The 16,068-nt window shown below is 41.1% G+C and overlaps 1 protein-coding gene across 1 annotated transcript in view; it reads right to left on the minus strand.

Moving 5' to 3' along the window:
* GABRR3 (gamma-aminobutyric acid type A receptor subunit rho3) overlaps nucleotides 1-11,485 on the minus strand; it is a 31,004-nt gene extending 19,519 nt beyond the window's left edge. Inside the window, exons 1-2 of the mRNA XM_009487716.1 lie at nucleotides 11,358-11,485; nucleotides 2,862-2,974 (exon numbers count right to left, since the gene is read on the minus strand). Of these exons, the coding sequence (XP_009485991.1) occupies nucleotides 2,862-2,974; nucleotides 11,358-11,485 (241 nt within the window). The remainder of the gene's footprint in view (nucleotides 1-2,861; nucleotides 2,975-11,357) is intronic.
* Between the last annotated feature and the right edge of the window lie 4,583 nt (nucleotides 11,486-16,068).

The raw sequence follows: 16,068 nt of genomic DNA on the forward strand, positions 1-16,068 counted from the left end.
AAATTTTAAAATCAACAGTCAGAGAGACAAATTCTGATTGTGCAGCTGGAGTGGCATTGCAATCAACAGAAGAATGCCAAAATACACTCACATAATTGATAACAGAGTTGTGTCCATTTGGTCAAAAAAAGGATCTCTTACCTCCACAGAGCAATGATATTCTTTCATGAGAAAGCAACCAGTCATGTGAGCAAAGTCACAATTATTTCCAGTAACACTGCAGCCAGTAGCATCAGTATCCAACAGTTCTACATTCATTTCCCCCAGGTTTTTTCCTGTACATGTTTGCTCAGTTTACAAATCAAATTCAGCATGTGCTGTCCCTGGTTTTCCTTTGTTACTTTATTATAAATACTAAAAACTCTGGATCCTGTAGTCTGCCTCATTTATTTTGCATGTGTGGGGCTAAATGAAATCAAACAAGCCAGATTTAGATTTAGGAGTTCCTTGAACCGAGGGATCTCCAGCACGAATTTTGCAGCTGCTTTTTCTGCCAAACTAGTGCAAAGGATGATTGACCTTCTCGGGCAAAGGGGCACAGTGGAGCTAGATTAACAAAGTCTGTCATTCCAATGCCCTTGCATACCCCCAAAATTGCAGTGGGGTATAGGAGAGAGCAAAAAATTATCCCTCTTCTAAGGGTAAAAAATAATTTTAAAATACTTGTTTTTCACCCAGCTGATTTGACTTGGTTCTTATTTTCTCCCATCAGTATTGTGAATTGATGCATTGTGCTGAGATGAATAAATCATGCACTGTGGCATGTGACAGATACAAGCCCTTCATGAATCACAGTACCGAAATGCTTCATTAGAGCTGATAAAAACAAATCAAAAATTTCATCTGCTTTAAATACATAGAGCCACAGTGTTGTAAGTCTTTATGCCATTTCAGGGCTACGTTATGACTGCTGTGGCAATGACTGTAGCAATGGTATCTCTAATTTAATCTTCTCCTCTAGTTAAGTTTCCTTCTGCTGCACACTTAATCATCAGCCTTCTTCAGAGAAACCCATACTCTGTCTCTGCTCTCATACAATAATTCTGGGTATGTTATTCAGATTCATGTTTCAGCTGGTGAGTATTGTCCTCTGATGAGGTCACACTTGTGTACTAACTCCTGTTGCTGCCTTATGAACCTGCCTCTTGTGAAAAACAAGCCATTCTGTACTACTATAACATCACTTAAATCAATGGTCATATAGGAATAACAGAATATAGGTTTAGGATCAACATTCATTTCGCTGAGGCTTTTTTCACTGTGTGCTCTAAAAAATGTTAATGGATCTCTGTTTTAGTCTTAGAGAGATTCACATGTAAGTATTGCACATATTAAGAGAGTTCTGAAAATTTGGAAGTGTGTGAAGTATTCAATGTGACTGAGAAAAGTGCCTCCCATGCCACTATGGCATGTGGATGATAGAAGAGAAGCAAAGCGAAGCAGTCTTCTGCTGAAAGCTATTTCTGAAAGACAGGAGTACAGCTGAAATCATACCCATGGCAATGTGATTATTGAGAGGCCTGTGCAATGAAGTCAGTGGAAAAAATACAGCTGGCTTCAACAGGAATTGAATGGGCTCTATGACTAGTCATCTGAAAATAAAAGGACAAGGGGAAAAAGCCCGGTACAGATTTGCTGGGTGTAAAAAAATCCTCGCTGCCTGTGGAAAATTACAACTGCCAGATCACAGGGTATACCCTGAAAGCTGCTTTTATGTACATCATAAGTATTGCTTTCTGGGATAAAGTACATCCCAAACTGTTGTTTGCTTTCATGGAAATGCTACTTCCTTTCTGAGATGACACTCTCAAAAATTTAAATTCCTTGTGTGCAAAGCAGGTGGTAACAAGAAGATGTCCAGAGCAATGGATATTAGACTAGAAAAGTATTAGGCAAGAGGTATCCTAACTTTTGTTGTCAAGAAACAGACATATGGCAACTATTGTTGAAAATCAGGCAAGATTTTTGCTTTCTGACAAGACAGAATTTCTAGGGTAACAAGAAACCCTTTCACATGCTCCCACTGCATCCAGAGAGGCTTTTCTTATCCCAGGTCTCCCTCCTGGCATGCTTGCCAGGCCCCCAATCCCAGCAGCTGGTGTCAACAAGAATAGCTCCACAGAATTCAGCTAGCCTCTGAGATTTATGTTTGTTTACACAGCTGATTATTGGTCCTCATTTATTTTATTTTGGCTTCATAATCCAGAGCAGTTCAGTCTATTTTCATGAATCATGAACATGGAACTGGTGACGCAAAGGCTCAGACAAAGCTTATTAGTGGGGCAGCTTTCTCATTTTACCTTTCATGAAGGAGAGTCAAAATTGAATCCAAACTGTAAACATCCCATTGAATACTCCCTTTATCCACATGCAATTTTGTTAAATGAAGAAATAATCAACATAGTGCCCAACAACACAGAAATGACATGGTAATAAACTGAAGGCCTGTGGGTAGTTTTTTAATTTTGTACAGAGCAAACAGATTTAGGAATTGGTGGTTCATTTCCATCTCTCAAAACAAATTTGATTACTAAGTAATTTGCTAATTGCTACTAGACTATGCAGTTTACAGGGATACCTTAATCACTGTTCTCAAAGGATCCTATTCTAATAATATTTTTAAAAAACAGTTCTGAAAAGGAGACAATTTTAACAGTTTCTCCTATTGATATGCTAAACACAAAAAAGTGCCTTGCCTTCAAGTATTTCTGGATTTCTTATTTCCTGGAGCACAACAAAAGAGGTGACTTGCAATTAAGTCTGTCATTCAATTTTAAGTGACACTGCTGGACAGAGTTTAAGTAAACTTCCAGAGAGAGGATAAACCATTAACCAGCACAGCGCAGGCACGTGCTGCTTACCTCCAAATCCAGGTCTCAGTGCAAAGTCATGGTCCTGTATGTGAAGAAGGTGCTCAGATTTAAGTGGCCGTACTTTGGTGCTGTCAAGTTTCCGCATTTTAATTTCTCGTTTGCTATGTTTAAAAAAAAAAAATGTAAGAAACTTTGGGTTTTTTTCTGCCTGACATTCAGAGTGCTAGTTAAATGAAGCAGAGACCCAAGAAACCTGGACAGTTGAAACTGGTATGATAAGGGAAACAACTGCGATAATAAAGTTGGAGAAAGATGTATTGGAAAAGGTAAGGAAATCAGGTATGAGGGTGCCCAGGTTCACCAAGAACACCAGTTATATATAAAATGTACCAGGAAGAACATCAAGCTCTTCTTCCATTCCCCTCAGAGATTGTATCTACCATTATATAAGAGATTATAGCTGTTTGAAAAAATGTTATTTTTCACATAACCACCTTCAACTCAGACTTGGAAATAACACCAAGTATCCATGGTTTTAAACCACTTCATACATTATCAGTATTACAGAGACAATTATACTTTTTATTATAAATACTTCTTTTCCTAGGAGCTCAAATGAGTTAATAATTTTTCAGAAGGACTGAGAAACTGATGGTCCTGGATCCAGGGACTTGCTTTTTGAGATCCTCTAAACACCATTCAGATTTGGCCAAGTCAATCCTTAGCTCACCCCCTTATTTGCTGCTCAGACATGCAGCATTTCTTTGCATCAAGAGCCCTGTCTCTGCATTTTTCCCCATGCCACACATATCCGAGCGTCTGAGTAGCACAAGGGCAACACAGATGAACCTGTGCTCTAAGCAGGACACCATGAATTCTGTATTTCTCTCTGGTGACTGCTGCTGACTCTCTTCCCTTCACAGAGTGTACTGCACAACATCCCAAACTCCACTAGGAAATTCACATGCCTGAGAATGGACTTGAGCTCTCCAGATGGAAATCTCGTGTGCTGGGCCTGCACTTAAAATGAACAGCAGACACCCATCACAATACAGACTCCTTTTCTATTTTTCCTATTAACAGAAACCATGGTACAGGCAGCAGAGAGGTCTGGTACATACCCGTATCACAAAGGTATTGAGTTAAAACACAGACAAGATCTACGGCCAGATCTGGCAGCTGGGGGGCACAGCCTTTAGAAAGAATCTGTTACATTATTTGGTTCTGCTACAAGGAAAATTCTATGATGCCTCCCCCAGTTTCCACTCCTTGTTGCAGGTTCTGCATCAAGTGGCTGGCCCCAAGTAATAACAGAACTAGCCAGAGCTTTGATGGAGAATTATGCCTAGCTTTGGGCCCCTGTTTCAGGAAAGGCATGGGAAGATTGTAAGAACCTGTGTAATTTAATTTAGAAGAAGATGACAGAGGGAACACAGCACAATCTTCAGAACACAATGAGCTTTTACAGGGCCCTTTGCTCCATGTCTACTCCCCAGCAGGATAAGCAGTGGCAACAAGGGAGATCTGTGGTACGCATTAGGAAAACCTTTCTCATGGTGAGAAGAGTGAAACACGGGAACATACCGCTTGGGCAGGTTTTGAGACTTCTTTCACTTGGGCTATTTAAGAATAGGTTAGACATATATTTGTAGGAATGACTTAAATACAGCTGCTTTGCCACAGGCAAGGGACTTTCCCTAGACACAATTTCTTTCATGCCTTCTGTGATTCTCTGGGACTTTGCTGCCAGCAACTCTAATTATTACTTTAGACAGATTTGCCCTGTAGTCAAACACTGCTTAAGACGAGGTATGGAATACCTTAGGATAAGGTATGCGCCTGTATTTACTTTGTTTTCCTGCTTTCCCTCCTTTTTTCTTAATAATGAAGCCCAAGAAATTACTTTAAAATTGCTATGTTACAGGAATGCTGAGGTGGCTCCTGGGCTATTCAGAACCGTTGGGCTTGAACAAATTAATTTACCTAAGTATTCTTGAATGTCTCTGGCAGTGTTGTCTGAACCAAATTATCAGGGCAATCAGAACACCCATCAGGCATTTCAAATACAGACTTTAGTTTTCTAAGTATGAAAATTACATGGATGCTAAAATGAAACCCCATGCTTCAGAGAATTAAAACCACCACAGAGCAAGCCTGTATCAGAGTAGAAAGGGCAGTAGAACTGAACACCAGCAATGCTCTGCAATAGGTATATGAGGAAATTCTGCTGCCTGGGAACCAGTGTAAGTGAAAATGATGAATTATGCTCAGAATGCCATGGCACAGCTAATACAGTTTGGAAGGATTAGGTTATTTGTCATCGGATGTGCCAAGGAAAATACTGTTTGATGCTTCGATGAGTTCGCTGGAAGAAGCAGGCTGAAACTACGACACATCTATTACAACTTCTTACTAGAAGCAAGTATGTGACTGAGGAAGACTTTCCCTAGTCATGAGAGGCAAAACATAAGCTATCAGGGCAGGAATTTTTTTCTTAATGAGCCACTGAGAAGAGATGTTATGGGATTTTGATATTCCTTCTGTTTTCCTGGATGAGGTCAAAATAAACAGAAACGCTGCCTGTATGAAAAGCACCTTTTGTGCCCACTTACATGAACAGCCTCTTCAAGCTGATGTTCTATATACAAATGGTGGAGTAACTATGATTATTTCTAGCTGCTATCAGAAGTGGCTGTTCAAGCTAGGCAAGGTCTTGCAGGGGTCAGAATAGCACTTCCATTACAAACATGCTGCATTTTTTCTTCAATACCTTCCTTTGGCAGAATATATATTTTATCATAAAGGAAAATAGGCTTACATGCAGAGATATAGACTCATGGTACTTGCAATTAATTTCATGGACACTAGTAACATTGCATGTGTAAAGGTACCAAAGGTACTTAAAAAAATTCCATGAAATTTTCTAAAATAATTAAAAAATAATATATTTCTACTTCACATTTTTTCTCCTCCTTGACTGCTTCCCCCACCCAAGACTAAGAAATGTTCTCCAGCAGATATTCCTTTAACATCAGCATCTGGACTCCAGATGTTACTCCTTGGCTAAGAGTTACAGTATTAAATTGTCCTCACCGCAGCATTAAAGTTATTTAACTGATGACTCAAAGGGAATCGCATGTATGTATTTGTTTACTCCCAAGAAATCCTAGACCCATATCTAACTAGTGATCAGCACCACAACATTGTGAAATCATCACCAGATGTTTTCTTCAGTGCTCCTTCCCATGGCACCAATTCCATTAAAAAGCAGAAGAGACAGATCTAACTAGCCTAGCTCTCAGAAAAGCTTCCCAAGCTCAGTCAAGATAGACTTTTCATTCTCACAGAAGCACAGCAAAGACACAGGTTATATTTCAGCGGCCTGGCACCCTGGTCTCTTTGTCATGCAGCTTTGGCCAGCGCACCGTAATCTAGGAGACTAAATGCAGTCATTGATTCTGCACATTCATTGTATGGCGTATCTCAGGCTGCGGTGTTTGAGTGGAAAAGCCCACATGCACCTAAGGAAAGGAAATCTCTCTTTACCTACCTGGGGTCGTAGCAGTAAAGGGAAATTTGACAGTATTGCCATAGATCTGGGCAATGATAAGTATGAGTTTGTCAGTCTCAGTGAAGCACATGCTCAAGAAACTACTACTTACAGTTCTAATAGCTCTGCTTTACACAGCTGTATTCCAGGCAACATTTTGCATTATGCAAATGAAATGGTAATGTGTAATTAATTTCCAACAGAGGTCATAAAAAGCACTTGAAGTGTTTCAGATCACATAGGGAAGACACGCCTGCTGGTACTTATATAGGAAGTTAATGGAAGCACTAGCTCTTTGGATGAAAAAAGTAGATATACTCTTTGGACACTTCACTACCCAGTGCTGTTACGTGGACTCATGGCTCGATGCCTTGATATCTGACAGAGCTCTCAAAGAGTGGTTAGCCACTGCCTACAAAACCAAAGCAACTAATTCAGAATCCTTTAACAATGAACAAATATGTGGCAGGCTTTTAAAGACAAATTTAGCTGCTCCTACCTAACCTTGAATACCTAATATTGAGAGAAAGATTAAAAGGCTGCTCAAGGGTAGTTGGATAATTTTTCATTAAAGCATTTCACCACATAATGCCATCAGTGTAGTTCCATAACCAGTGGCATTCATGGGAGTGATGTGGTTAGTATCCCATCTGGCTGTCTTTAACTTACCAGGTTATCAAAAGTTTACACTGGTTCAAGGAGAAATTGGACAAGTTCATGGAAAAAAAATCCAGTGAAGATCACTAGATCTGTATAAATTACATCCAACACAGGAAGTCTCTGACGGAAATCTGGTGACCGGATACGGCAGGGAGTATTAGGGGAAATATCTTATAAGTTTGCCCTGTCCTCATTCTTCCGAACTTGTGCTTACAGCCTTTGCTGGAAACAGGTCACTATAGTGCATGCACCTTTGGTAAGATCCTGTGTGGCTGTTTTTCTGTTTTAATGCCCTGCGTAACTAATGATAAGGTGAGTCCTTGGTAGGAGACTGAAGGAAGGCTGGAGCACCTCTGGGTATTCACAAAGATGTACACATTTCCAGCACCATCCTCATCACGATAGAGTTTGACAAATCCAAAACTCATGTCTTAGGAAGGATAGTTAGGAGAGGGTTTGTTTCCAGTTACACTAATTTAGTATCCAAGCTACCACACTTCCTTTATTGCTGCAGTGTGGGGGTAGTGGGGAAAAAATTCTCATCACATTTGAAATGAAACTAAGTAAGTTTATGAAAAGAATACCATGAAGGGCCCTAGATTTAATGGCCATAAACTTCTTTCCAGTGCTATGCCCCTGAGGTGCTCTAGCTACTACCAAATGAAAGGTACACAAAAAGTAGAAGTTACAGAAATCTGATTCCCAGGAGAGTCTGTGGAGTTATACAGCAGTATGATCTCTGAAACTTTTAACATATTTATCAAATTCTGAAACCCAGATAAATGTAAGCATTAAAACTGCACAGTTCTCTCTCTCATAAAAATGCTTTTCCAAGTGTTCAGTATCATCAGCAACATGTACAGTCAAAATGCCTAATATTTTGACAGTGGAATGTTTTGTTCTTTGCTGTAGGAAATGGACCATGAGAATAATCTCTTTCTCATGTACTTTTGGTTAATGCTTTAAAATCTTCTTTACAAGAGAATGCAGACAAATAGCTTTGGAGGGAGAATTGGGTTACTCTATTAAAACAGTGGAACTTGTAGGTTAAGTAACATTTTCACATGGGATTCTTTTTAAAAGGCCACCCATTTAACCAAGGCCATCTGTCAGCTGTGTCCCTAATAACCCTAGTGCTGGCTGAAAGGTTTTTCCCCAGAAAGAAAGAGAGGCTGGTAGAAAGTCGGACCCTGTTGCAATGTACTGGAGGATAATGCTGCCTTTAGAAACAAAACCAGAGAATCAAACAAAGAGAAATTAAACGTATTTGGATCCTTTCCACAGAAAAGCTGATTTGCAGCTGTTAAGCTTTGAGATCTCCTGAGGCTCAGATTCTGCACTCTTCTTCGCAGTTACAAATCACCAGGGCCTAGGAAGACACAGAAGGCCAAAGCATTGCCTTGTGTAAAGAAAACTGCTACACCAGTCAGCATCAGCTGAGAATGTGGTCCTGCCTGCCTCACAGGACTGTCGTATGGATCCATTTGTAAGTATTAGTAAAGATCTGTCAGGATGGAGAGAACACTGTGCTAGTATTGTTACTGCTGCCCTGTGGCAAGAGGTCAGCAAAGGATGTCCAGCAAGATGCCACAAAACATGCTGTCTCCTACCACCAGGCTTTCTCCCAGTTTGTGAATTTTTAATGATAGACTCATAGAATGGTTTGGGTTGGAAGGGACCTTAAAGATCATCTAGTTCCAACCCCCTGCCATGGGCAGGGACACCTTCAACTAGATCAGGTTGCTGAAAGCCCCATCCAACCTGGGTTTGAACCCTTCCAGGGATGGGGCATCCACAACTTCTCTGGGCAACCTGTTCCAGTGCCTCACCACCCCCATAGTGAAGAATTTCTTCCTTCTGTCTAATCTAAACCTACCCTCTTTCAGTTTAAAGCCATTCTCCCTTGTCCTATCACTACATGCCCTTGTAAAGTCCCTCTCCAGCTGTCTTGTAGGCCCCCTTCAGGTACTGGAAGGTTGCTATGTGGTCTCCCCGGAGCCTTCTCTTCTCCAGGCTGAACAACCCCAACTCTCTCAGCCTGTCTCCATAGGAGAGGTGCTCCAGCCCTCGGATCATCTTCATGGCCCTCCTCTGGACTCCCTCCGACAGGTCCATGTCCTTCTTATGTTGGGATCCCCAGAGCTGGACACAGTACTCCAGGTGGGGTCTCACGAGAGTGGAGTAGAAGGGAGAGAATCACCTCCCTTGACCTGCTGGTCATGCTTCTTTTGATGCAGCCCAGGATATGGTTGGCTTTCTGGGCTGTGAGCACACATTGCCAGGTCACATTGAGCTTCTCATCAAGTAACACCCTCAAGTTCTCCTCCTCAGGGCTGCTCTCAATCCATTCTCCGCCCAGCCTGTATTTGTGCTTGGGATTGCCCCGACCCATGTGCAGGACCTTGCACTTGGCCTTGTTGAACCTCATAAGGTTTGCATGGGCCCACCTCTCAAGCCTGTCAGGGTCCCTCTGGATGGCATCCCTTCCCTCCAGCATGTCGACCGCACCACACAGCTTGGTGTCATCAGCAAACTTGCTGAGGGTGCACTCAGTCCCACTGTTCATGTTGCCAACAAAGATGTTAAACAGTGCCGGGCCCAATACTGACCCCGAGGAATGCCACCCATCACTGGTCTCCACTTGGACATCGAGCTGTTGACTGCAACTTTTTGAGTGCAACCACCCAGCCAATTCCTTATCCACTGAGTGGTCCATCTGTCAAATCCATGTCTCTCCAATTTAGAGACAAGGATGTTGTGCGGGACAGTGTCAAATGCTTTGCACAAGTCCATGAAGAGGGAGCCGTGATGGAGCCAGTGATGGAGCAGCCCCTCTCAGCTATTGCAGAACAGGACAAATGCAAACAACAGTAGCATATGTTTCCCTTTTTACCACTGACAAAAGTGTATCGGGTGAGCTTAAAATAGACCTTTCTTACCACTACAGCAGTAAGAAGATACTTTACTCTGTTTCCATTTGAGTCTTAACTGCTTCCTGAGACTAGCAAAGTACCAGATTACACCTTATTTTGGTATCAGGGCTAGTCCTGTTTATTTTGTTTTATTATTACAAATAATTGTGCACTAGCACTCCAGAACTGTCAGTGAGTTTGAAACAGTCTGCTGAATACCCATTCTTTTCATGAGCTTTTGGCTTAGACCAAAGTCGAACCTATGACCTTGAGTTGAAATCCAGTACTGAGCGGTATAGCATCTCCAGGCACCTCCGTTGTGTCACTGGGATATGTTCTGTTGCCTTGCATTGCTTGAATGTGATTTTATCAAGACATGTAGGGATTCAGAGATATGTCACTGCTGGATTATCACATAAGAAGTGATACAGAAGATAAACAGCTATATACCTGCTACAAAGCATGTGACTTTAAAAACAGCTTAAACACATCAGAGGAGTCTACTTATGTTACTTTTCCTCAATATGTGATATCGTATGAATAAACTATGAGCTCCCCTGACCATTTTAATAGGGGGTCAAGTACACAGAAAAATGTAACAGTTGTTCCCCTTCTCTTTCCTTAAATAGAGCTACTTATTACAATTTTTCCTACCTCCCAACAAAGAGAGATTTTGCTTGGATTATCATTGGCAGTCCTTGGTCTGTTTACCTACTATTAGATTAATCTGGAAACACATTCAGAGGCCTCATATGTCAGAAGGAAAATTGCATTTGTGGGAAAAAGCACTAACACTTTGCACAGAAACTTACATGTAAAGACCTTTGTATCATTACTCATTTTAAACCAGCTACTTGATTGGAAAGACTAGGAAGGGACACAATCTTCAATGTCTAAAAGCACAAGTATATTCCAGAAAGGGAACACACTGTGTCATCACTACAAATAAGGTAAAATTCACTTCATTTAGTGCCATAAAAATGTCTTCTGTATCTTGATAGTGTAGCTACTCTGCTGTTTAGGTAATGGAATTCAGTTTATAACATTGGCATACAACTTTGGAAGGCATTTCTGCTTCTTGTAATGGGAGTGAGAGGGCAAGAATACTTGTTACATCACAATAGTAGTCTGGTGTCACAATAGTATGGTATCACACAAGTTAAAAGAGCTGTGTGTGGGTGTGAGTGTGTACATACCTGCATATATATGAAGCATTGATGAAATCAAAATACAAAATGTCCGGTTATGAAAAATTAATTAATAGTTCACCATTTCTGTTTTGGGAACACCCTATCAATACTATGTGTACTATAAATTCAGAAACTGGCAAAACAGGACAGTGAGCAAAAAGGGTGCATTGAAAGGTTGCTGACAGCGTAAAGTTTATCAGATGAACACAGACAGAGAGAGCGTATTGCTTACCTGTTATGCTTTCTTAAGAATGAGAATTGTTGCCGATGATGAAGATGGTGATGCTGACTTTGAGAATTGTGTAGCACTGCTGTCGGCCACAGGCAGGTGAGGAACAGAAGTTTCATGACCAGGACCATCTCTTCCAAAAGAGAAATGCACCTGATCAGCCAATCCACCTTGCTGACTTTTTATTTTTAGTGTTTAGAGACAGCATAGCATACAAAAGACGCACGTGAAGCAAGGCATCACTGAAGACAGAACACAGGGGCATCCCAGGTCTGATGTCCTCGCCGAGTTCCCCTCATATCTGGGCAAATCCTAAAAATTCCTTCAGTTCTACATCCCTGCGGCATCTGCTGTCAAACCAGAAGCACCTTGCTTTTAGAAATGTAGTAGATACAGTAATTTGTTTGCCCAGGCTGCAGTCTGATCCATTGCTTTCACTCTTTCAGCACAGGCGCATATTTGAATTCTCTATCACCCGCTCAGCAACCTCTTCAACATAGCCTGTGCAGGCAAAGTGATGTCAAACATTTAATCCCCCTTAAATCCCACACAAAACCATACAAAAAATCTGCTTTAATGACAAAGGTCTCTAAATTAATCTTGCTTTCTGTATGTGTGTGTATCTGCTCAAAATAATTTTCTGTACAGATCAAGCTCTTTCATTAACTGGCTACATTGTATTGTCTTCCCAACCATTAACATCATTTCTGTTCCTGTATCTGCAGTAGCAAGCATTTTGTCTGTAGATACAGAACTACTTTTGGACAGCACAATATCATGGAACAAGTCCGAACTAAAAATGAAGTCTTGTTTCAATATTCCCCAGTAACATTTGGAAATACCAACAATCTTCCCCTCCCCCCTACTTTTTTCTTTTTCTAAGCTCTGCTACCATCTATTTAATTCACTCTAAATTTACAAGGTAGGTGCATGTCTAAGATCCAGTATCCTTCCACCACCCCTAATTTTATCTTTATTTCATGTAGCCTGCCCTGCTTGTTCAATAGCAGATTGAATTGCAAAACATTTTATTAACAAAAGGTTGCTTAAGCAGTAACTCGAGCATACCTGCTTCTCCTATGAAAGGTGAAAAAATTTCTTGTGGGCTTAAAGCTGGGCAATACTGGATGCACCTTCTTAGCTGACACAGTCAAATTTACCCTCTTCAAGCCATCATCAAGTTCAGTAGTTATCAAAATCAACGGCACATGTTTATTTTTCTTTATCTAGAAAATTAGAGACATGAGATTGAAAGTTAGGGAAATGGAAATACCCAACCCCTATCTAACAGATGTGGAAGTAATTCGAGTCTCCCAGCAGTAGGCTTCTTCCTAAGTAAGACAAACAGAGGAATGACAGCAAACCCAACACTGTGTCTGCTGAGACTCTTAACACCCAAGCATATCGGGATAATAATTCTGTGATGTGGACATCTGCCTCCTCAGAAGTTCCCTGAGATTCCCAAATAACTTCATTTGGGCTAAGAAATAATTCCCAGATGCAAATGATTTCCAGGAGGAGGTTACCAAAGGACAGCTAATTCCCGCTGTTTTTTCCATTTGGAGTTAAAGAGCTATCTGCCTTGTGACTTTAAAAAAAAAAAAAAAAGTCCCTTCCCAACCATGCGTAAAACTTTAACAGTGTTAGATTTAATTTAGTGGCCTAGATCAAAGGCTTTCAATGCTATTACCCATCTCATTCTACATTGTTCATAGTTTAATCCTTTCCTGTTCAGCAAACTAACTTACGGAACATCATTTGTAGCCTGACCCAGGGATAGTCAGATAGTGCTTCCAGCAGGTCTGGTGTATTCCCAGGGTGGAGCTTCTGGAGAAGGTAAACACAAGCTGTACTTAATAAGACCTTTAACAGCTTCCATCGATTTGCACTATCATTTGGGTGGAAAAGGGAAAATAAATAATGACTCCAATGAGAATTTACTCCAGGTAGAGATAATACTTGTTCCTGAGCCAGTCTAGTTAAGTGGTCTAGTCTCATCCAGCCTACATATATCAAAGTATCAGCACACCTGATTAAATTACATATAAGAAAAGATCCAAAAGCCTTTGGATGCTCCTCTTTCCCCACCCAGGCACGGGCCCAACAGTAGCAGCAACAGTAGCAAATCGAATAAAAAGCTAACTACACTGCAGGCTGTGTGGTAAATGTGTTACCGCGTTTCTGCATTTTCAGCTATCTGCACATTCATCAGTGTTAACTCATTTCCAACCATTTTCCTCAACTACAGAGGAATAACAACATGTACATACTGCCTTCTCTGCTAATAGTAATCATCCACATTGTTTCCAGGGACTTTTGGGAAAGCCGTATTTTAGACATTAACATTATCCTTAGCTGAAACTGCTAGCTGTTACCCTCACTAAGCAGGAGACACAGAATGGGGAAGGAGAGGATGTTCCAGGTGTTGAGGTTATCCAAGAGCTCTGAAGGGGACTTGAGGTTAGATCATGTCATGATAATGCATAAATGTGTTGACTTTGTACGCTGACCTCAAGGAAGTCAAAAGAGTCCATTAAAAATAAATAAGTAAAAATTGTTTTGTGTATTTGTTTCCCAGCTGGAAACGCGAGTGCTTAGAACCCCTGCTCCAGGGATATGGCAAAGACAAACAAGTTGGCTTTGCAGAATGACTGGCATGCCCCTGGCCAAAGCTGCATATGGATGTCCCTCCCTCCAGAAGGCACATCAGCCAAGAGGGGAGTCTTTAGCAGAGAAAGAGGCAATTAGATGTTGTTTTCATTCAACTATCAGCACCCCGCTGTTTTATTATTCCTGGCTGTAGCAAAAACTTTACCACTAATCTGTGGTGCTGAAAAGACTGCTCCATGGAGGATTTCCAAAACATGCTCAATGTTCCTTTGACTGCCCCCGCTAAAATCAGCTTTAGTCAAAAATAAGGGCTGGAGGCACCACCATATCCCACCACCTTCACCCTGTTGATGTCATAACACTAAGTATTACCTTGTGGGACCTTGCCTAAGCACACTGAAAATCTAAGCACTCCCCCTCTGTCCTTGGCTATGGCATATTTCCAGAAATTAATTGCCTAGCCCACACACGCAGTCTTCAGGAGGGACTCCTGCAGAGTGAAATGGTGAACACTTCCATTAACGGGTGTGTAATATCAGTGAGGGCAACTAGATGTCACCCACAGCAACAGGGTTTCTTCATACTAGAGTTGTTTTAATTTCCTCTGGGTAAGAAAGCATTACACAGAGCAGATTATAACATCATTATAAATTACCATTAAGAGAACAGGTTTATCTCCTATGCATTTGTCAGTAATAAATTCTGAAAGGATCCGTCTTTGCAGCAGAATAAAGACAAGATAATACACTTTGCTTGTATTGGGCAAGTTGTTGATAGGTCCTTGTATTTAAACACAGAACATTGTCTCTTTGCATTAAAATATTTCTTTACAATTATCCCTTCTCTGTAGCCCATGAAAAGTTTGTAATGCTTATCTTTCAAGGCCAAAACCCAGTGCATGGAAATGATGCATAATCTCATCAGAAGAGTTTACAAACAACCAAGCAAGCAAAAGAAACAAAGGTAAATACACCACCTCGTATCAAAAAAAATGAGATGCCTTCTTTTAGCAAGCAAAATAAGACATAGTTTCAGGCAATTACAGTCTGGAACTACAGACTCCTCTCCACCACAGATCTCAAAGCAAAGCAAATTGGCAACAGCTATTATAATAAAAAGAACAGTAAAAAGCCAGGGATGAAGAGATGTTTCAGAGGCTGGAATTTTGCAGAAAATCTGAGCACATCTAAAGGACATTTTAAACATATGGAGCTGAAACACCATAGCGCACTAGCACTTAACAACCTGTAAATTAGCTGCAGTGAGAAGAGATGCAATGTGGAACAGGGAGCGTAGGCTTACCTGGCATGTATTTTTTATTCTCTTAATCAGAGAATGAAACACAAGATAAAAAACATTCCTAAGAGTCTCCTAAGAGGCACTCATTTCTGATAAACAGCAAATCATAGAAAGCAGATTAACCAGAGCAGTGACTGTGAGAGTGTGAATGCAATACTGCAGTGCAAGAATAGGCATCATTTTGCTTTTCGGTGGTAACAGACTCGGTGCATAGCACTTACCATTTATGTCATGGTGACTTGCAAAAATACTAGTCAGAACTGAGGACACTTTGTCCTGCTTATATGTTAACACAAATGACAAACCAAGTCTCCAGCCTAAGGTATCCATTCACATTTCCTAACAAGATGAAGTGAGAGGAAAGCAGAGACTGAGCAATGACTCTGTAATTCCAGACTCTTATGGTCCTGCTCTTTATCAAGTCTCTCAGTAGGGGTGGCAAGTGAACATTCACCACTGCCCCAAATAGTCTGAAGTAACAAACTGGGCGCATTAGGACTACAAAGTACTAAAAGAGAAAAGAATTCAAAAGTCAACAAAAACCACAGCTCAGCTCAAAATCTGTGCAAGGTTTTTGCATGGTGCTTACTGAGATGGGTTTTACGACCAGCTTAAACAGAACTACCGGGCCACTGCTGAAACACTATCCTCCCCTTCATCCCTGCAGTGCACTACTACTTGCTACCCTTGCTTCCCCATCAGCAACAGTTCAGCCAGTTGTTAAAGGAATGGGCAGCAGTGGGGGAGGGAGGACTTGCCCCCTCCCTGTGGTGACACACAGCTAGACTGACTTAAGCCAGCCTTG

This window comes from Pelecanus crispus, chromosome 1 (assembly GCF_030463565.1).
Source record: "Pelecanus crispus isolate bPelCri1 chromosome 1, bPelCri1.pri, whole genome shotgun sequence".
NCBI lineage: Eukaryota > Metazoa > Chordata > Aves > Pelecaniformes > Pelecanidae > Pelecanus > Pelecanus crispus.